Consider the following 23399-nt stretch of genomic DNA (forward strand, 5'->3'; position numbering starts at 1 on the left):
TCATTTACTTTTTCTGGTCCAGAGGTTCTTCATAGCATTTTTCATCTCTGCATTTCTTAAGGTATAGATTAGAGGGTTCAACACAGGGGTGATAACAGTGTAAAACACAGTCAAGGATTTATCAATGGGCAAGGTCGAAGGAGGTCTCACATACATGAAAATACAAGGGACAAAGAAGAAGATCACTACAGTGATGTGGGAGCCACAGGTGGATAAGGCTTTGTGCCTCCCTTCCTGACTAAGACTCTTCAGGGAGTGCAGAATGACCCCATAGGAGATGAGTAAGAGCGTAAAGATGACCACACAGATTGCCCCATCATTGGCAACCACAGTAAGGCCAATAACGTAGGTGTCAGTGCAGGCAAGTTTTAATAAAGGGTACATGTCACAGATGAAATGGTCAATGACATTGGGGCCACAGAAGGGAAGGTTATACACAAAAAGAGGATGAACTACAGCATGCAAGAAACCTCCAACCCAGGCCAACAGCAGCAGTAGAACACACACCCTTTGGTTCATGATGGTCAAATAATGCAGGGGTTTGCAGATGGCCACGTAGCGGTCATAGGCCATGACAACCAGGAGTAAAATCTCAGCACCCCCAAATAAGTGTCCTATAAAAAGCTGGGTCATGCAAGCTTGGAACGAAATGGTTTTCTTCTCATAGAGTAAGTCTATAATCATATTTGGGGTAACTGTAGTAGAATACACAGCATCCATAAATGATAAATAGCCAAGGAAGAAGTACATAGGGGTATCCAAACTTGGGCTGACCACCACAGTCACAGCAATGAGTATGTTGCCTACCATTGTCACAATGTAGATGAGCAAGAACACAACAAATAATATTTTCTGTCCCTGAGGGCTCTGAGTGAGCCCCACAAGGACAAACTCAGTCACATTGTTCCTTTGTTCCATATGTCTTTCTCTATGTCTTTATTCTGGTGTTCAGGACAAAATTACCTGAAAATATAATTATTACTAGTAACTTCATGAAATTTTACGATAATTTGTTTATTCATTCAACAAATAGGTGCTATGAGTTATTATGTTCCAGAATTGCAAGACATTATAAGAATACAAGGCTGATTAAAGCATGGTCCCCAACCTCAGGAATCTTACAAATTAATGGAGAGAGAAAAAAGTAATTTGGGATGTATATGGGGAAAGGACAGTTTATTAAATAAATGAGTTGGCCAAAACTAGTTTTATATCTGGAAGATCATAAAATTATGCATATAGCTAATACCATAAACAAAAATAAATACAAATGAATTAAAGATTTAATATAAAAGCTAGATGTACTTTACATTTACTTTCCAGTTAATAAAGGAGATGACTTTCTACATTTTGGGGATGGCAGAATCTTCTTAACTAATAATTGAAATCCAAAATAAACATATTTGACAATTTCAAAATTGTTTAAGAATTCAGGAAAAGATATCATTTTAAAATATTTATAATTTTGAGGACATAGAGTTAATATTTAAAATAGAGTGCTCTAAGCAATTAATAAATAAAAGACAAACCTATAGCAAAGTGGGCAAATGATAGAAACCAGCAATTAAAAACAAAACAGTACATTCAAATGGCTAAATATAATAGGGTGCTGAAGTTCACCTATAAATAGAAAAATGCAAAATAAAAAACAAATATCACCTTATATTCATCAAACTGGCAAAAACGTTTTAAAAGTGATAGTAGCTATAGCTAGCAAAAACAAAAAAGGGTAGTTTCTTACACTGACAGCAAAAATATGAATTTTATAATATTTTTGGAGCAAAAGTTAGCAATCACTAATGAAAGTAAAAATACCTTTCAACACAATTGCTCCCTTTAAAAGCTATCGCATAGAAATTAAAGCCCTAGTATATAAGGACAGATGCATGGCATGTTTTTGTGACATTACTTATAATGGCACTAAACAAACAAAAAAATATGGAAGACATATTTAAAAAATTAATTGCAGCCATTTCAGTATAATATGATTCAGCAAACAAAATAAAAATACATGTATCCATTTGTAAGTGTTTGTGTATGATTATATGAGCATGGGAAAATAAGGAAGGATATATGTTTTTTGTTGTAAGCAGGGTTTACATTTGCCTTGCTGATGTGGGGAGAGGTGAGAAGTTGTGTGTGTGAAAGAATAAAACTAACAAAGAGGAGAGGAGAGGAGAGGGAGGAAGGAGGGAAGGAAGGAAGGAAGGAAGGAAGGAAGGAAGGAAGGAAGGAAGGAAGGAAGATGGAAGGAAAGAGGGAGGGAAAGAAATAGGGGAGAAGGAAGGGAGGGAGGGAAGAAGAGAGAGGTAAAGGAAAAGAAGGCTTCACACACACACATATACACACACACACACAAACTGTATCATAAGTAGTGACAATATTCACTAACCCAGTTATCTCTTAAAATAATCCTAGTAATGACAAGTAGTCACTCTCTAAGTCTCTGTTGGCATTTACTTCAATCTGACCTCATAAATAATGTCCCATCTGATCTTCAAACACACAGATTGTCTGTGTTGCTAACTATGGCCAACCTCTCTACTCATGCACTAGATTGCATGCTCTTTACCACTCTTAAGAACAGTGCTCCTGCAATTCTCTCCTCCATTTCCAGTGTCAACAATTTTCCTCCCTATATTGCATCCTTCTTCCAGCATATTTGTATGATCTATCCCCACATTTAAAAATATATTTATATCCTTGGACTGCATATCTCTTTCAAGCAACCACCCCATCTTGATTCTCTGTTATTCTTTCTAAATAACAGTTCCACTTTACTAAATCTAGTGGTCAATTTCAATACTCTTCTTACTTGATCTATCATTCTTATGAATTGAAGTAACACCTTGCTTACTTAAGTCTTACTTGGGTTCTTGAAAGTCACTCATTCAACTTCTACAGAAGCTACATCATCTAATTTTTAGCATATTAATCAATGCTTAGAGAACACATTGCTTGATTCTATAAAGAGATTTACTAATACCTGCCCGTTAAAATATCTCCCAAATGGTTACACTTGAAATTAGATTCTGCGAACACTGATTTAGAGAAAGTAAATTTATTCTGCATTTTTTAATGTTAAAATATCCAAAAAAGTATTACAGAATTGAGTCAATTCACATACAGTTTAGCAATCGTGAAGAACCTCTAATGTGGCTTATTATCAGAATCACTTAGAGAACTATTAAAAGACAGAATTCCCACATAATCAGTGTTACTGCATAATGTAAAGCCTAGTTTGGAATCTCACGTATAAATACACTTCCTGGGTACCTACATAAGAAAACAGTCGTTCATTCTGAGTTCTGATGATGGTACCTCTGTCTTGTCCTAAAAAAAAATAACAGCTGTGTCCACTGACACCATCTCTGTGAACACAGAGAGCAAAATAACACATGAACCATCACTGGACCTTGAAATTCTTCCATGTGACCAATGTTTTCCATGCTTCTAGAAAGTCTGATTAATCTCAGTCTTTCAAGGTAAAAAAAAAGGTACCTTTTAAATTATTGAGATTTTCAAAATGAATAGCCTCAATCTTGATTGTGAACTGAAACCCAAAATCTTCATTGTTGGCAAAATTTGTCCTAATAACACACATTTATATAAATACTTTTTAATTTTTTATTTTTATGGGTACATTATAATTGTATATATTTATGGGCTATACATAATATTTTGACAAAAGCACACAATGTGTAATGATCATATCTGGGTAACTGGGATATCCATCACCTCAAACATTTATCATTTCATTATGTTGAGAAAATTCTAAATTTTATCTTCTAGTTGTTTTGAAATATACAGCCAGTTATAAACTATAGTTGCCCTATCATGATGTTATTCTTCCTACCTAACTGTATTCCTGTATATATTCATCAACTCTTCATCTCCTCTCCTCACTACCCTTCCCATCCTCCAGTAACTACCATTCTGTTCACTACCGTCATGAGGTCAATTTTTTTAAATCTCCCACATGAGTGAACATATGCAGTATTTGTCTTTCTGTGCCTGCCTCATTTTATTTAATATAGTATCCTCCAGTTCCATCCACGTTCCTGCAAATGGCAGAATTTTAGCCTTTTTATTACATTATCTCACCCCAGTTAAAATGGCTATTATGGAAATAACAGAAAATAAATGCTGATGAGGATGTAAAGAAAAGGGAATGATCATAATCTGTTGGTAGGAATGTAAATTAGTACAGCCACTATGGAAAACAGTATGGAGGTTCCTCAGAAAATTAAAAATAGGACTAGCATATATCTAGCAATCCCACTGGTAGTTATATATCCAAAAGAAATGAAATCGGTATGTCAAAGAGATCTCTACATTCCCATAATTTGTGGAGCACTATTCACAATAGCCAACATACGGAATCAACCCAAGTGTTCATCAAAAGATGAATAGGTTAAATAAGCATTTTGAAGTTAAGAAAAAGCTCGAATTTGTGGGAGAGAGAATTGTGACTTTTTAATATAAATATTTGTATTTTATACCAATAAAAGTAAAATAATGAAATAGCCTTTACAACATATTGATCATCAATCAGTTATACAAACCTGTATTCCTGCCTCACAGTTGAACCTTGGGTAATCTGAAGGATGGAGAATAATTTTAATCTGTATTTTATCATGTTTGAGTCTATCATTTTAATTCCTTAAAAATCAGTCATGTGAATACTGCTATAAATAAATACTCTTCAAAGTAAGGGCAGAAGTCTGTGGATACTTTATCCACACTTGAAAAACAGCACATATTGTTGAGTCATTCGACTGGTGCATCTCCAAAGGTGATTCTTCTCTAATTAAATTCATTGGGACCTTTATCGTAATTCTGAGGGTAGGCTCTGTATCTCCAGAGATGCCTATGTATAACAAGATTTATAGAACCATGTCCTCTAGGAAAAAAATTACAAAAGAATAATGAGATCAAAAAGGAAACAGTCCAGTCTAGGCATAAATGAAATATATAAAACCTAGTATTTAAATCATGACCTGCAAAATAGGCAAATCTGTTGAGTGTATAGCCACAGACAAGCTTCATTAAGGGGTCCATGTCACAGACAAAATGACCAATGACATTGGGGTCATAAGATGGGAGCCCATAAATAAGGCCAAGTTGAATTACTGTGTGCAAAAATCCTCCAGCCCAGGACACCACCAGCAGCACAACACACAGCCATTGCTTCGTGACAACCAAATACTGCAAGGACTTGCAGATGGCCCTATAGTGGTCTAGGCCATCACCAACAGAAGGAAAACCTGTGACCCACCAAGAAAAAAATGCCCTGTAAAGAGCTGGGTGCTGGGTCGTACACTATTGGAGAGAGAAATGCATGTTTGAGTATGGAGTGGTTGTGCATAGTCTTCTAGTCCATGAAAAGGCCAATTAGCTTTAGTGTAAATTTGGTTAATCAGATACCTTACTTTATACCAATTTATCTCAGCATTTCTAAGTGAGTGCAAGACCTTTTATTTGGGGAAAAAATGGTAGAAACTAAAATAAAAGGAGAACATGCAGAGACAAAGTGGAGATCATCGCTGTTGAATACATCAGAAAGTTCACCAACTGCCAGGAGGCACACACAAGGTGTTTTGAAAAAAGATGATGGCTTAAATGCATATGTGTAATTTTGTATCATCTGTATTTTAATTAGAGCTGAATTAATTATAGTAGGTTAAGGTTGCTAAAGTATGTTTGCGTGTGAGTGTGTGTATGTATCATCTTTATTTTATTTTTAATAAAATGTGTATTTTTTAATCGAGGACAGCTGTTATTGATGCTCCTCCAGGTCAGATAGAATTCCCCTTTCCACAAACAGAAACTGCTCACCAGTGAGTTTACTTATTCACGTCCTTTCAGTTTCTTGCTTGTTAGCCCTGGAAGTGGTTATGTAAACACTATTGATACTTGCTCTTCGGTCTCCTTTGAACACTCGTAGCCCCCTACCTTTTGAGTAGCTCTCTATAACATCATTTGTTTCACTTTTTACACCTTTCCACTCTGTTATCTTTTATCTTTTTATGTATATGCTTACTTATTTGTTGTCTCTCTCTCCCCATAATAGAAAATGTTTCTTGGGATGGGCATAATGGCTCACACCTGTAATCCCAGTCCCTCCTGCAGGAACACTGAATTTCAACAACTAATAGCATACACACAAAAGCGCAAGCATAAGAACAAAAAACCGGGCGAGCAACCCCAGTACTTGGTTTTAACTTGACATCACTGAATGAAACACACTTAAGAGGACAGGAAAGACAGTCTTAAATCGCTATAGCAACCCCTCCTTGATTCCACAGCAGTGGCTGCACGGTGCAAAGAGATAATCTGTGCACTTGAGGAAAAAACAGAATAGACGCTGGAGATTTAGCATTGAACTCAGTGCTACCTTGTCACAGCAGAGAGCAAAGCCAGGCTGAGCTCAACTGGCACCCACCCATGGAAAATGCATTTGGACCAGCCCTAGTCAGAAGGGAATCCCTCATCCCAGATGTCAAAACTGGAACTTCTTCGCAAGCCTCACCACTGTGGGCTAAAGTGCTCTGGGGTCTTAGGTAAACCTCAAAGGCAGCTTAGGACACAAGGCCTGCAATTCCTGCGCAAGTCCTAGTGCTGGTGTAGACTTAGAGCCAGTGCAATAGGGTGGCACACGACCTAGGGAGACACCAGCCGGGGCTGCCAAGGGAGTGCTTGTGCCACCCATCCCCGGACCCCAGGCAATGCAGCTTGCAGCAACAAAAGTGACTCCTTCCTTCTGCTTGAGGAGAGGAGAGTGAATCGTGAAGAGTCAAGAGGACTTTGCCTTGCATCCTGGATACTAACCGGCCACAATAGGATAGGGGACTGGGAAGAGTTATGCGGCCCACATCCTAGGCCCCAGCTCCCTTCTATGTGTAGTAGCAAACTTCTATACATAGAGAAAAACACACATACATATATTTAAATATATTTACATTTTCAAAGATTATTACCTGAAACATCTTAAGAAACAGATAATAGTGACTTCCTCTGACGAAGAGAACTAGGAGATTGCACTCAGAGATGGACAAGAGATTTATTTCTCATTTTATATTATTTTGTATGGTTTTCATTTTTACTATTTATCATTATTTATTTTGTATTCAATTTTTATTTTAAAAGGCAGAAGTATTACAGTAAAAAATATGCATATAGTACAAGTTAAATTGGATGAAAAGGACTGCATTAGTATGAACTATACCATTAACTATTTTAAATAGTATAAGAAGAATGAACTTAAATGACAAGAATCTAACTAGAAATGAAATTAAGTCTCAGAAAGAAAGGCAAAAAGATACATGCATAACTTGATTAAAAAATCAATGTAACTCTAAAATTTCTTAACTAATTCACTACATATTATTGACTCCTTGCTTTATGCATTACATCTTTACAGATAAAATGGAAAACAAGACATTATAGATCTTACATGCTAGCAGGGAGATAAACTGTTATTAATAACACGATCATATAGTTCTTTCTTTAATCATAATTGTAAATGCTTTGAAGAAAAGGAAGATGGCATCAGATTTAAGAACACCCCTGGGTCCCAAGGAAACAGACTGTAAAGTCAAATGACTCTGTTCATGGTGGGTAACTCACTTATGTACTACTTGATATGGGGTCTCTTCTCCAGAGCTTCTTCATAGCACTTGTCATCTCAGAATTTCTCAGAGTGTAGATTAAGGGGTTTAGCATTGGAGTTATGACTGTATAAAACACACTCACTGATTTATCAATGGGGAAGGTCCCAGCAGGTCTAGCATATATAAAAATACAGGGAACAAAGAAGAAGACAACCACAGTGATGTGGGAACTGCAGGTTGAGAGGGCCTTTCGCCTCCCTTTCTGACTAACGTTCTTGAGAGAGTGCAAGATGACACCATAAGAGATGAGTAAGAGCAGAAACACAATAGTGCAAGCCAGTCCTCCATTGGCCACCACTAAAAGGCCAATAACATGGGTGTCAGTACAGACCAGTTTCAATAAAGGGTACATATCACAGAAAAAATGATCAATGACATTAGGGCCACAGAATGGGAGCCCATAAATAATGCTTAGTTGAAATACTGAGTGCAGAAATCCTCCAACCCAGGACACTACCAGCAGCACAACACACACCCATTGTCTCATGATAACCAAATAATGCAAGGGCTTACAGATGGCCACATAGCGGTCATAGGCCATCACCAACAGGAGAAAGACCTCTGACCCACCAAAAAGGTGCTCTGTAAAGAGCTGGGCCATGCAAGATTGGAAAGATATGGAATTATTCCCAAAGAACAAGTCTGAAATCAGTCTGGGGGAAATGGATGAAGAATAAATGATATCTATAAATGACAAGCCAGTAAGAAAGAAGTACATTGGTGAGCCCAGGGTCTCACTGACAGTGACCGTCACTACAATGAGCAGGTTGCCCACCATGGTCAAAATGTAGAAGAACAAGAACAGAACAAAAAGTATTTTCTGCTCCTTTGGATTCTGTGTGAAGCCCAAGAGGACAAAGTAAGTCACATTGTTCCTTGGCTCCATCTATGGTTTATAGCTGCTGACTTCAGATCATAGAAGCAGTTTACCTATAAAACAAGGGGGGAAAACTTTAAATGCATTATGATTTTAATATTTTATTTACTCATTCAATTAAAAATAGGTATGCAGTATCTATGTCAAATCTGTTGTAGACTTTGGAATTGCCAAGTTGAAAAAGACACAGTTTTGTACTCTCAGTGATTTGGTAAATAAAATACCAAAGGGAATAAGTTAAATACCAATTAAATAGGAGTCATAATAAATATATTGACATTATTCTTAGGGTTCACAGTGCTAAAACACTAAATCAAACTAGGATCAGGAAAGACTTTTCAGAGGAAGCCGTGTCTTAGCTGAGCTATAAAGGAAAGGTGATAATTAACTACAAGAGAGGATGGGAAGGGAATTCCACATAAAGATGCATCCTGTATAAATTCACAGATGTATAATACTCGAGAAACCACTTTAGGTAACTTACATTTTCAAAGTGAGAAGAACTAATTATGAATGGATCTTTTGTAGGTGACAACCAACTGACATGTTCAAATGATATCCATTTTTAATTTTCCAGATTAACCCATTTCTTATTTTCATTACATTAAATGTTACTACCTACATTATTGTTTAAACTAAAAATCGGACAATCTACTTCATTTCTCTATTTCTTTCATATTATTTATCAATATTTTTTTTCAAACCCTGTTAACTCTACCTTCAAAATATCCCAATTGGATCCTTCTCACTACCATCTTGTTACCCCCTGGCCTACTCTAATAGCCTCCTGCAAAGTCTCTCCACTCATATTTTGGCCCTAATGTTCCTTCGTGAAGTAGCCCAAATGATCTTTTGAAAATCTTGTTAATATTATACCATTCTTCTACCCAAAAACCCCATGGAGCCCAGATCGAGCCACTGCACTCCAGCCTGGGCGACAGAGCAAGACTCCGTCTCAAAAAAAAAAAAAAAAAAAAAAAAGACCCTAGATGACCTGGATCCAGGCCACCTCCCCAAATCCATCCCTTACAATTTTCTACTTTTATCCTGCTCCAGACAGTTTTGATATTCATCAAATATACAATGTGCTTTTCCGTATCCTTAATTTCATCTATTTTTTGTAGACACTTATTTCAGAGATTAGAAGCCATTTACTTATAAAATAATGGTCAATATTGTGGAAATGTGTATAGTAAGTTTAATCTTTTATTCAATTGAAAAATGTTTATATGACACCTACATTGTGTTATGCCTTTCAAATAAAGTAGTCTCTCAGCCATCATGGAATGTTCACAAACTCATTCAGGTTTAGGGTCTAGGCCAGGAGTAATTATCAGAGGAGAAATACTAGTCGGAACCAAGGAATCACCTTTTCACCATCAGTCACCCACTTTTCCAAACAGAATTATGCCTTCTGTGGTGATAAGATAGATAATAACTCTGTTTTAATTTATTCATGACAAGTATTGTATAAATACTGACCAAAAACTTTCTACATTTTCTTCTCAATGATACTGAACTTTCCCCTGAGGAAGTCTCCATTAAGCTAGTTGACTTATAAATGTGTCTGATCAACAGTCTTATTTTATATACTGTGAAAACCAAAAGCCTTATTTACTGCGCTTTTACATAAACCATATGTTTAATATGCATGTAGAAAACGCTTCATTTTTCTCAAAGTGTCTATAACACTCTGGTTTTAGAAAATAATTTAGATAATGATAGATGATGATGATGATTAGATAGATGATAGACAACCATTTTATGAGAAATATCTAAACCAGTAAATAATGTTTTTCTAACACTTGCTGTAAGATATCAAATGCTAATCACTACTCTGTGTTATAATTGTAAATGAAATTATCATATAAATTTACTGAGTTTTTTTGAGTACCTAATGAGTTAAAAAATATGGGAGCATGTGTTGTACAGTGCTTGTATCAATATGGATAAAGTGTCTGGAAGTCTTTGCTGAACATCTTTTGGTGCCGCTGAGATTATTCCACTGATGGGGATGGCCCATGGCTGCTATGTGACCATCTGCACTGCATGAAAATCATGACTCAATATAGGTGTGGCCATCTTGCTGGAATGGCATGTGCTGGAAGCTTTATCCAGGCACAGTTTAGATCCTCTCCCCAGTCTGACTTCCTTTCTATACTCCCAACCTCACAATGTGAATAGCTCATTCATGTGTGACTTAAACACTTCGTTGAAACTCCTCTGCATGGGTACTACTGATACACTTGGTCTCTTTGTTGCTGCCAGTGGTGGGTTCAACTGCCTGATGAACATCATCCTCTTGATGGTTTCTTAAGTGCTATCCTATATACTTTGATATCTCACAGCTTGGAGGAAAGATGCAAAGCTCTCTCTACCTGTGTCTCTCACACCACCGTGGTCATCTAATTCTTTGTGTCTGTATACTTGTGTATCTGTGCCCAGTGACCCTTCCCCAATCAAAAAAGCAGTGGCTGTGTTTTATACCATAACTCCTACGTTAAACCCTTTAGTCTAACCGTCAGAAATGCAGAGGTGAAAGTGCTTTGAGAAACCTCTGGGTCAAAAGATGACTTCAACAGAGAATACAAACATAAGATGATTTTACCCTTTCAATGGTGAAGAGAAAAGAATATAATATCTAAAACTAAGGGCCAAGTAAATACTATATGTCAAAGATGATTCTGGTATACAAGCCATTTGAGCAAAGGTCCGTATAGAAAATTATTTATCATTATATAAATATCCGTTAGATTTATTTATTGCCAATTTGGTTGTTAATCTTCAATGTACTGTCAGAATTGCACAATAAAGTGGTCAGACAAAAACGAATTTAGCAAGTGTGATTATAGATAATTTACATTGTGCTATGGCTTCACAGCACTGGAATTTCTAAATCCAACTGGGCTCTGGGTAGGTTTCCCAGCGGAAGTGATACTTACGATGAGTTTAAAAGAGAAGTGAGAGAAGAGGCTGGAAAAGGGAATTCCATGAAAAGATATGCCATGTATAAACTCACTGAAGTATCACATTGAAGACTCACTTCAGGTAATATATATATTCATAGTGGGTAGAATGCATTATGTGTGCAAGGCTATAGACCAAATTTCTTTGTATTATTTACTAGGGCCACCACCTTATAATAATGATGCTTTTCCGCCGCTTTCCAATAACATGTTCCTAATTTCCATTTGTGACCTTAACTACAAGTACCTTAACATTCATATTTCTAGCAGCATTCAGCTCATGATGAAATATGTATTCTCTAAGACAACAGATGTTTTCTCCTCAGTTCCCCTCTTTCCTTTTTGAGCCTTCACCAGAATCACTTTTCAATGTCCATATTCCTACCCACAGTATCTTCAAGGCAACCCAGGCTCCTTCTATAATGCACTCTCAAACTCTGCAAGCATCTACCCATTACCCAGTTGCAAAGCCACTTCCACATTTTGAGATATTTATTGCAGCACTACCCCACTCCCAGTACCAAAAGCTGTATTATTTTGCTAGAACAGCTGCAACAAAGTAGTACAAACTGGGTGCCTTAAACAATAGAAATGTATCATCTCATAGCTCTAGATCTTAGAAATTCAAAATTAAATATTAACAATGTTGGTTCCTACAGAAGACTATAAGGGAAGGAGATCTTTCCAGGCTCTGTCCTTGGTTTATAGATAACCAACTATATGTTAATACAGCATACTCCTTGTATACAAGTCTGTATTCAAATTTCCGCTTCTATTAAGGACATCAATCATATTGTATTAGGGTCCACCTTAATCATCTTATTTTAACTTGTATACCTCTGCAAAGACCCACCTCAAATAGGGTTATATTCTGAAGTACAAAGAGCTAGGGCCCCAAAATATGAATTTGTTGGGGGAACACAATGAAACAATAATTGTCATACAACACAATTTATGGTCCATAACTGTCACAGTTACAGAGATCTTACAGACCCACCGAAACCTTCTTCTTAGAGTCTTTACTTGAATATTTCTCCTTTCCGTAACTTGTAAATTCTGAAGCACTCTAAAATTGTATGTCTTTACTCCATTTCTTCCCTAATTTTCAAACTCATATCTGCAGCTATCTAACTGATGCCTCCAAATAGACCTCAATTTAGGATTTATAAAAGCAAATTTTTAATTTTTCATAATATATCTATTCCAACCTAGGTTTTTTCTACCTAACTAGTGAAATGGTACTCCCTTTGTGTTATTGTTCAGACCAAATTTTAACAGTGTCCTTCACCCCTTATTCTTCTTACATTGTTTATTTATATACTTAATAAGTCCTGTTGACTCTTCCTCTATAATACATTACAAACTTGATCATTCTCACTATCCGCATTCGTTCCTGGTCTACTGCAATAGCCAGGTCTACCTACTTTCCTTTTGGCATTCGACAATCTATGTTCCTGAAGCAGCCCAAATGATCCTTTTTTTGTTCTTATATCATTCAGATCCTATTACTCCTTTGATCACAACCCCCATAGGATATTCCTATTATATACTCAATAAAATCCAATATCCCTACCTTGGCCTACAAGATCTTAGGCGACTGGGATCCAGGAAACTTATTCAGCTAATTTCCTACAATTTTCTATGTTTACCTGCTCAAGGCTTTTTACCACTCCTCAAACATTCGAAATGCTTTTGCATCTTTTTAGTTCTATCCATTCTTTTGCAGATGCCCATCTCAGTAATTATAAGCAGTTTACCTCTAAATTAATGGTAAATATTATAGAAATGTGTATTATAAGTTCAATCTTTCATTTATTCATTCAACGAACAAGTGTTAATTGAACACATACATTGTGTCATACCAATCAAATAAGATAGACTCCCAGGCATCACCAAGCATCCACTAACTCAATTCATCTCAGGATCTATGCCAGGGGTCATGTTATCAGAGGACCGAAGTCTTGATGCCATCTGAGAAATCACCTTTTCAACATGAGTCTCCTACCTCTCTAGGTGGAGGCATAACTTTTTAGGATATATCACGGTTGCTGACTTAACTTTTCTATTTTTTAAATATACTCATGACAAGTATCATATAAAACCTAACCAGCAACTTTGCAACAGCAAAAGTTTTTCAACATTTCAATTCTTATAAAATCAAGTGATATAATTTCCTATGTAGTAAAAAAATTCACACATCTGCAAAGCTTGGTTTCACTATCACCTGTTAAAATCTTACTTTTGGGAAGCTTATTTATGATTTGAAAACCATTTTACCTCACTCACAAAAAGCTGGAAGTCTCTCTTCAATCCAATATGCACAGAGAAGGCAAAAAGCTGTACCATTCCTTGAGGATATATTTGACATCATATGGCCATGTCTGTCCATTTTCTTCAGAGTTTCTAAGTATTTCAGAAAATTATGACTTGCATTGTAGAACTATTTTAAAGAAATTCCACGGTGCAAAAAGAAAAATTAAAACTTTTCATGTTAGGATAATTTATTAAAAATACAAACATATCCCATGTCTACATAAGAAGACAGCAACTAGCCTTTTTAAGAGGGAAATTTTTATCTCATAACTTCTTCTCTAGTAATTTCAATAAAGAATAACTGCCATTCCAATCTTTAGCTCATCTCACTCTCTTGTCTTCCTATGGCCAAGCATTCATGCTTGAAATTTGGAGAGGAAATTCTTGTGCCTTTTTTATATCATGTGGTAAGCCTTCTCCTTTAAACTCATCGAAAGTATCACTTCCGCTGGGAAACCTACCCAGAGCCCAGTTGGATTTAGAAGCTCCAAGGCTGTGAAGCCATAGTACAATGTAAACAAAACATCTTAACAAAACATCTTCTGAAATAATTAGCCCTTAAAAGGATAGTATCTTCTACCTGACAGGGGCAAATATTATTGAAGATTTTATACATTATAAGCACATTAATCTTGGAGTCCTGGAACTGGATTCTGTCCAAGACTGATTCTTGCTTAATTAAGTTCACCGGGACTTTCCACGTATTTTTAAAGAACATTTGCATGTAGAGATATTGTTAGATCAATCACATAACTAGGGTCAGAAAAATGTAACCAGGGAGAAAAAATAGCTTCACAACAGTTATAGTAGGATTGCCAACCAAGAATAAAATATCAACCCAGCCACTTGTCCCTAAGAAGATGAATTTATCACATTTTCCCTACTTTGCGATAGCAATTTTTTTTAATTTTATCTAATACTCCATTTTTTCTGCCTAAAAGTGTAGGTTTGGATATGTTTTTAAAATATTTTATTTATTGTAATAATGATTTATCCATGTATTTATTATACTAAAAAATTGTTATGAGCATCTTTTTCATGCCAAGTTCTATACCATAAGCTTAAGATACAATAGTTAATGAAACAGAAAAAAAAAAAAAAAAACAGCATAAAAGTCCTGCCTACATTAACTTTATGTCTTCTAAGAAAGTCAGGAGAACAATTTAATAAATTATAATCTGTGATCAGTATTTAAAATACTGAGTATTGTGATGAAAAATAAGAGTGCGATATTACTGTAAAGAAGGCAATCAGAGGTCTTTTTAAATGGTGATACTTAGCTGAGGTCAAAGGCCGAAACATTGCCCCATGGGAAGTATTGTTACATCTGCAAAGCTCCAATATTTAAAGAGCTGAGCAAGTGCAAGTCAATGGAAGGTCTTAGTCCCTGAAAGGAAGTGGAAAAGAGAACAGACAGAACAAACTGAGGTTGAAGAGATGGACAAAAGCCAAACCCTGCAGGGCAGTATAGATCTTGGTAAGGAATTTGTATTTCATTTAAAGTTCTTTTTAAATAAAAGTAAGGAGGGGGACTTCTAGTCTAGCATGTAAAGAGTTTAGAAGTCACCACTGTACCCTAACAACAAGTAAAAAGCTGAACAAACTAAAATATCAACAATTCATCTTAAATCCATCATAGAAGTGAACTCACAGCGCAAACCACTGTCCTCAAAATTGCAGAGATAGACAGGCAGATAGAGAGAATCTCACCTTCCCTGAGCAGAAACCCACAAGCAGAAACCCCACAGGAGCCAGTGGCAAGGAGGGTAGATGTAGGTAGTAAAACCTTGAACTTAATTGATGAGGTTCTTAATGTGGAAAAGCCTGAAAGATAAAAACTCTAGGGGAACTAGTCCAGGTCTGGTGGGGCAGGACAGGGCGGGGGGTCTCTCACACTTTCGTGAGTTTTAACTTCATGATCCCTACCTGATACTCATAGAAAATGTTAGAAAAAGTCCTGTCCATATGTTAAATAACATTTTTTAAAAATTTGTCCAATGGGAAAAAAATCAAGTATTAGATAAAAGGAAAATAATTGCTATGGCAAAGTAGGGAAATAAGTGATAAATTCATCTTCCTGGAGATGGAGAAAAACATTTTTAAATATCCACAGTATTCTGTTCTTCTTAACAAGTTCTGCCCTCAGAAGAACCTATTGTTAGCCACACCCTAACTTGCTGGGGTTTTATTAGAGCCTAACCTGTTTGGAGTAAATGAAATACCCAATCATAGCCTTCTCTAAGGGCCTCTTATAAGGGTATTAATCCCATTTATAAGGGCTCCACCCTGATGGCCTAGTCTCTGCTCAGAGATTCCACCTCCTAATACCATTACATAGGGGGTTAGAATTTTAATACAAGAATTTCAGGGTGACACAAACATTCAGTCTATAGCACCTTCCAAAACATAAAGCTCCAGGTCAGACAGGTTCACTGGTAAATTCTACCAAACATTTAAGGAAGACATTATACCATTTCTCTAAATCTCTTTTAGAAACTGGAAGAGGAAAGAAGTCTTCCTAACTCATTCAATGAAGCCAGCCTTACCCTATTCCCAAGAACAAAGACATTACAACAAAAGAAAACTTCTAATATCTCTCATTAACATAGATGCAAAAATCCTCAACAAAATATTAGCAGATTAAATTCAACAATATATAAAGAGAATTGCACACCAGGATCAGCTGAGATTTAGTCCAGGTATTTTTTAATGTTGATTCCATCCTGCATATCTGGACTAAATCTCAGTAGATCCTGGTGTACAATTTAGTGTAGGTATGCAGGGTGGGATCAACATTCAGAAATCAATTAACATAATCCCTTGCACCAAATGTTAAAGGGAAATCAAATTACCATATTAATAGATGCAGAAAAAGCATCTGAAGAAAAAATCTAACACCTATTTTTTCTTTTATGATTCTAAAAAAAAAATCTGTAAACTAAGAATCTACAACTAGCATGACACTTAGTGGTGAGAAACTTGAAGCTTTCCTACTAAGATGAGGAAAAAGGCAAGAATGTCTTTCCTCATCATTTCTTGTCAACATTGTCCTGGAAATCCTAGCTAATGTAATAAGACAAGAAAAATAAATAAAAAGTATACTGACAGGAAGAAATAAAACTGTCAATGTCTGTAGATTACATGATCATATATGTAGAAAATTTTTTAAATCAACAAAAAAATACCGGAACTAATAATTAGAGCAGAGTGGCAGGATACAAGGTTAAGGCACAAAAGTCAATCACTTTTCTATATACCAGCGATGAACAAGTATAATCTAAAATTCAAAACACAATATAATTTACTTTAGCATTCTAAAAAAATGAAATACTTAGGTATAAATCTAACAAAATGTGTACAAGTGAGAAAAACTACAAAGCTCTAATTAACAAATCAAGGCCAGGCGCAGTTTTAATCCCAGCACTTTGGGAGGCTGAGGCAGGCAGATCACCTGAAGTCGGGAGTTTGAGACCAGCCTGACCAACATGGAGAAACCCCCTCTCCGCTAAGAAAAAATACAAAATTAGTCAGGTGTTGTAGCACATGCCTGTAATCCCAGCTACTCGGGAGGCTGAGGCAGGAGAATCACTTGAACCCGGGAGGCACAGGTTGTGGTGAGCCGAGATCACACCATTGCACTCCAGCCTGGATGACAAGAGTGAAACTCCGTCTCAAAGAAAAAAAAGGAAAAAACAAATCAAAAAACTAAATAAATGAAAAAATATTTCATATTCATGGACAGGAAGACTCAATATTATCAAGATGTCTATTCTTCCCAACTTGATCTATATATTCATTTTAATGCCAGTGCAAGGTATTTTGTAAATATTGACAAACTAATTCTAAAACTTATATGGAAAGGCAAAAAACCAAGAATAGCTAATGTGATACTGAGGGAAAGAACAAAGTTGGAGAACTCATACTACCCAACTTCAAGACTTACTATAGAGGTATAGCAATCAAGATAATGTAGTATTGGTGAAGAAATAGACAAATAGATCATACAATAGACAAATGATGTCAGACACTTTGGCAATTTCTTATAAAACTAAATGTACTGTTATCATACAATCAGGCAGTTGGGATTTTTGATATTTACTCTAATAAGGTGAAAATTTATGCCCACCCAAAAACTCACACATAAATGTTTCTTTTTTTTTTTTTTTTTTGAGACGGAGTCTCGCTCTGTCACCCGGGCTGGAGTGCAGTAGCCGGATCTCAGCTCACTGCAAGCTCTGCCTCGCGGGTTCACGCCATTCTCCTGCCTCAGCCTCCCGAGTAGCTGGGACTACAGGCGCCCGCCACCTCGCCCGGCTAGTTTTTTGTATTTTTTAGTAGAGACGGGGTTTCACCGTGTTAACCAGGATGGTCTCGATCTCCTGACCTCATGATCCGCCCGTCTCGGCCTCCCAAAGTGCTGGGATTACAGGCTTGAGCCACCGCGCCCGGCCACATAAATGTTTCTAGCAGCTTTATTCATAATTGTCAAAACTTGGAGGCCATGAAGATGTGCTTTAGTAGGTAAGTGGATAAATAAATGTGCATATCCAGACAATGAAATACTATTCAGTACTAAAAAGAAATGAACTACCAAGCCATGAAAACACATGGAGAAAACAAAATACATATCACTGAGTGAAAATGCCCATTTGAAAAGGTTACATATTGTATATTTCCAACTATATGCCATTCTGGAAAAGGCAAAACTATGGAGACAGTAAAAATATCAGTGGATATTAGGGTTTATGGAGGAAGGAGGGATGAATAAGTGGAGCACGGAGGCTTTTTATTTTTAAGTTCTGGGATACATGTGCAGAACATAAAGGTTTGTTACATAGGTATACACGTGCTATGGTGGTTTGCTGCACCCATCAACCCATCATCTAGGTTTTAAGCCCCATATGCATTAGGTATTTGTCCTAATGCTGTCCCTTCCCTTGCCCCCCATGGACTGAAAGGCTCCGGTGTGTGATGTTCCCCTCCCTGTGTTGTGTTCCTGTTTTCTCATTGTTCAACTCTCACTTATGAGTGAGAACATGTGGCGTTTGGTTTTCTGTTCCTGTGTTACTTTGCTCAGAATGATGGCTTCCAGTTTCATCCATGTCCCTGAAAAGGACATGAACTCATGTTTTTTTATGGCTGCATAGTATCCCATGGTGTATATGTGCCACATTTTCTTTATCCAGTCTATCATTGATGGGCATTTGGGTTGGTTCCAAGTCTTGAGCACAGAGGATTTTTAGGTTAGTTACTCTATTCTTCATGATACTGTAACAGTGGATACACGTCATTATGTATTTTTCCAAGCTCATAGAACATACGGTACCAAGAGCAAATCCTAGTGTAAACTAAGAACTTTGAGTTATACAGGTGTATCAATATAGGTTTATTGTTGTAAAAGTGTACCACTGTGGTGTGTGGAATGTTGATAGTAGAGGATACTATGCATGTGTAGGTACAGAAGTTATATAGGAACTCTTTGTACTACCTGCTCAAATTCTGTGACACTAAAAAATAAAATTTAGTGTTTAAAACAACAACCACCTGACAAGCAATCAGGGAAAGGAAGCTCATACGTGCCTGAGGATAAGTGATTCTGGAGCCTACATTTGGAGCCAAAGTTCAGATAGAAAGATGAGACAATATGAAATGATTTTACCATTTTGGACATAGGTGACTACGGATTTTAAACAGGAATTTAAGTTGGAGACAGATTATCAGAGTTAGCCTTCTTACTTACAATGTTATAACTTTAAAAAGTTATTTTGAGTATCTATAAGTCTCATTGCTTCCCTAAAATGAAGAGAATATATAATTCATGAGGTTACGATGATAATATGATATAAGGTGTGTAAAGTGCTTACACAGTGCCTAATACACAATAGTGAACAATATATTTTTTGGTTTATTTAAAAAACAATGAGAATACTATTTAGTTTCAACCCAGCTTTCCTTCTGAAATCAGAGATTGGGTATCTTCAGCATGGTAGGTCATAGACAAATGAAAAGGTATTTCATGTTCAAGGATAGAAAAAATCAATATTGCTAAAATGTCCATACCATCCAAAGTGATATATAGATTCAATGTAACCTGTACCATTGTAATCATGTAAAAATTCCAGTGACATTTTTTAAAGTTTAGACTTTTTTAAATAAATAAATAAAATTCAAATGGAACCACAGAAGACTTCAAGTAGCCAAAGCAATCTTGAGGGAAAAGAACTTGGAGGCATCACACTTCCTGATTAAAAATTATGTCACAAAGCACCTGGGTGTGGTGGCTCACACCTATAATCCCAGCACTTTGGAAGTCTGAGGCAGGTGCATCACTTGAGACCAAGAGTTTGAGACCAGCCTGGCTAATACGGTAAAACCTCTTCTCTACTAAAAAAGATACAAAAATTAGCCAGGTGTAGTGGCACACACCTGTAATCCTAACTACTTGGGAGGCTGAGACTCAAGAATCTCTTGAATCTGGGAGGTGCAGGCTGCAGTCGGCCATGATTACATCACTGCACTCCAGCCTGGGTGACAGAGCAAAACTCTGTTTCAAAGAAAAGAAAATAAAATAAATAAAAAATAAAAATTATGTCACAAAGCTATTATCATCAAATCAGTATGGTTATAAAAACAGTATGGACATAAAAACAGACACATAGACCAAAGGAACAGAATAGAAAGTCAAGAAATAAGCCCATGCATATACGGTTTTCTTCTTCTTCTTCTTCTTCTTCTTCTTTTTTTTTTTTTTTTTTTTTTCTGAGACAGAGTCTCGCTCTGTCACCCAGGCTGGAGTGCAGTGGCCGGATCTCAGCTCACTGCAAGCTCCGCCTCCTGGGTTTACACCATTCTCCTGCCTCAGCCATCTGAGTAGCTGGGACTACAGGCGCCCGCCACCTCACCCGGTAGTTTTTTGTATTTTTTAGTAGAGACAGGGTTTCACCGGGTTAGCCAGGATGGTCTCGACCTCCTCTGGAGGTTTCATCCCAGAGAGGCAGCGACCTGATGCCAGTCAGAGGTCTTCTGCATGAGGTGTCTGTCAACCCCTGTTGGGAGATCTCTCCAAGTCAGTAGGCATGGGGGTCAGGGACCCACTTGAGGAGACAGTCCATCCCTTAGCACAACTGGTGCACTGTGCTGGGAGAATCCCCTTTGTCAGGATCTGCCATTCTCTTCCGAGCCAACAGGCAGGAAAGATGAAGTCGGCTGAACCTGCAACCACAGCCATCCCTCACCCAGGTGCTGTGTCCCAGGGAGATGAGAGTTTTGTCTGTAAGCACTTGACTGGAGCTCCTGTATTTCCTGTAGAGATGCCCTGTCCAGTGATGAGGAATCTAAAGAAGCAGTCTGGCCACAGCCACTTTGCTATATTGTGGTGAATTCGATCCAGTCCAAACCTCCCGGTCTCCTTAGCACTGTCAGGGAGAAACTGCCTACTAAAGCCACAGTAATGGTGGCTGCCCCTCCCCCAACCAAACTTGATCATCCCAGGCCAACTCCAGACTGCTGTGCTGGCAGTAAGAATTTCAGACCGGTGGTCTTAGCTTGCTGGGTTCCATGGGAGGGGGACCTGCTGAGTGAGACTTCTTGGCTTCCTGGCTTCAGCCCCCTTTCCAGGGGAGTGGACGGTTGTTCTCTCTTACTGGAGTTCCTTGTGCCACTGTTTTTCACTCCTGTAGCTCAGTGCCTACCCAAACAGCTGCCCAGTTTTGTGCTTGAAATCCAGGGCCCTAGTGGTGTAGGTTCACAAGGGAATCTCCTGATCTCTGGATTGCAAAAATCTGGGGAAAAGCATAGTACCCTGGTTAGGTAACACAGTCCCTCACCACTACTCTTGACTGGGGGAGGGAGGTCCCCTGCCTCTGTCCACCTCGTGGGTGAAATGATGCCCCACTCTGCTTCTGCTCACTCTCAGTGGGTCGCACCCACTGCCTAACCAGTCCCAGTGAGATGAATGCGTACCTCAGTTGGAAATGCAATCACCTGCCTTCTGTGATGGCCTTGATGGGAGCTGCAGACCAGAGCTGTTTCTATTTGGCCATCTTGGCCCCTCCCCTCGTTTTAACATTTTGTATAGTTCTAGCTGAGTAGTAGCAAATTCTCTCAGCATTTGTTTGTCTGAAATAGACTATCTTTTCTACATTTATGAAGCTTAGCTTTGCTGGATACAAAATTCTTGGCTGACAATTATTTTGTTTTATGAGGCTGAAGATAGGACCCCAATCCCTTCTGGCTTGCAAGGTTTCTACTGATTCTAATTGCCTCAGCCTTTCCTCTTTGTTCCTAACCATCTCCTGGCATCTCGAGTATGTAGATATCACTAGCTATCCTTTCTGTGTGGTTATTCTCCATGTTTTTGCTCCTCTGTATTGCTACAGATTCTTTAATGGGCCCTTGAGCCCTCTCAGAGCTATTTTGGTTTGTGGATAGCGTGCTCTCTCTGTCTCTCTCTCTCTTTCTCTCTCTCTCTCTCTCTATATATATATATAATTTTTTTTTTTGGTGATGGGGATGAAGGCTAGTATCTTTCTTACTCCATAATCTTGGTCGTATCTCATAAAACTTTCTTATATCTCATAATCTATGTCTTTGCAGAGCCAGCCAGCCACTTTGTCGGTCATCGGGGCAGATAATCCATGGGTGCCAAGAACAACGTGACTGAGTTTGTTTTATTTGGCCTTTTTGAGAGCAGAGAGATGCAGCATGCATGCTTTGTGGTATTCTTCCTCTTTCATGTGCTCACTGTCCTGGGGAACCTTCTGGTTATCATCACCATCAATGCTAGCAAGACTCTGAAGTCTCCCATGTATTTCTTCCTGAGCCACTTGTCTTTTGCTGATGTATGTTATCCATCTGCTACCATACCCAAGATGATTGCTGACACTTTTGTGGAGCATAAGATGCTTCACATCCTTCAATGGCTGCATAACCCAGCTCTTTTCTGCCCACTTCTTTGGTGGCACTGAGATCTTCCTCCTTACAGCCATGGCTTATGACCGCTATGTGGCCATCTGTAGGCCCCTGCACTACACAGCCATCATGGATCGCCGGAAGTGTGGCCTGCTAGCGGGGGCCTCCTGGTTAGCTGGCTTCCTGCATTCCATCCTGCAGACCCTCCTCACAGTTCAGCTGCCGTTTTGTGGGCCCAATGAGATAGACAACTTCTTCTGTGATGTTCATCCCCTGCTCAAGTTGGCCTGTGCAGACACCTACATGGTGGGTCTCATTGTGGTGGCCAACAGTGGTATGATTTCTTTAGTCTCCTTCTTTATCCTTCTCATTTCCTATGTTATCATCTTACTGAAGCTAAGAAACCAGTCATCTGAGGGCCGGTGTAAGGCTCTCTCCACGTGTGGCTCACACATAATCACTGTCCTTTTGGTTCTCATGCCCCCCATGTTCATGTACATTCGTCCCTCCACCACCCTGGCTGCTGACAAACTTATCATCCTCTTTAACATTGTGATGCCACCTTTGCTGAACCCTTTGATCTATACGCTAAGGAACAATGAGGTGAAAAATGCCATGAGGAAGCTGTTTAGCATCAAGAAGAACTTAGGGGAGAAGTGA

General features: G+C 37.9%; 3 protein-coding genes across 3 annotated transcripts; 1 reads left to right on the forward strand and 2 right to left on the reverse strand.

Moving 5' to 3' along the window:
* LOC709264 (olfactory receptor 4A15-like) lies at nt 1-918 on the reverse strand. The gene has a single exon (XM_001097774.4). It carries the CDS (start codon nt 916-918, stop codon nt 1-3), a length of 918 nt encoding a protein of 305 aa, XP_001097774.4.
* Nucleotides 919-7571: 6653 nt separating this feature from the next.
* On the reverse strand, nt 7572-8635 carry OR4A47 (olfactory receptor, family 4, subfamily A, member 47). Its single transcript, NM_001194088.1, is given in 1 exon segment — nt 7572-8635. A coding segment is annotated over 1 exon segment (930 nt). The 5' UTR covers nt 8560-8635; the 3' UTR covers nt 7572-7629.
* A 13830-nt stretch (nt 8636-22465) lies between these two features.
* On the forward strand, nt 22466-23399 carry LOC114672127 (olfactory receptor 4S1-like). The gene is given in 2 exon segments (XM_077964750.1): nt 22466-22735; nt 22737-23399. Coding segments are annotated over 2 exon segments (933 nt in total).

Source organism: Macaca mulatta, chromosome 14, assembly GCF_049350105.2.
Source record: "Macaca mulatta isolate MMU2019108-1 chromosome 14, T2T-MMU8v2.0, whole genome shotgun sequence".
Taxonomy (NCBI): domain Eukaryota; kingdom Metazoa; phylum Chordata; class Mammalia; order Primates; family Cercopithecidae; genus Macaca; species Macaca mulatta.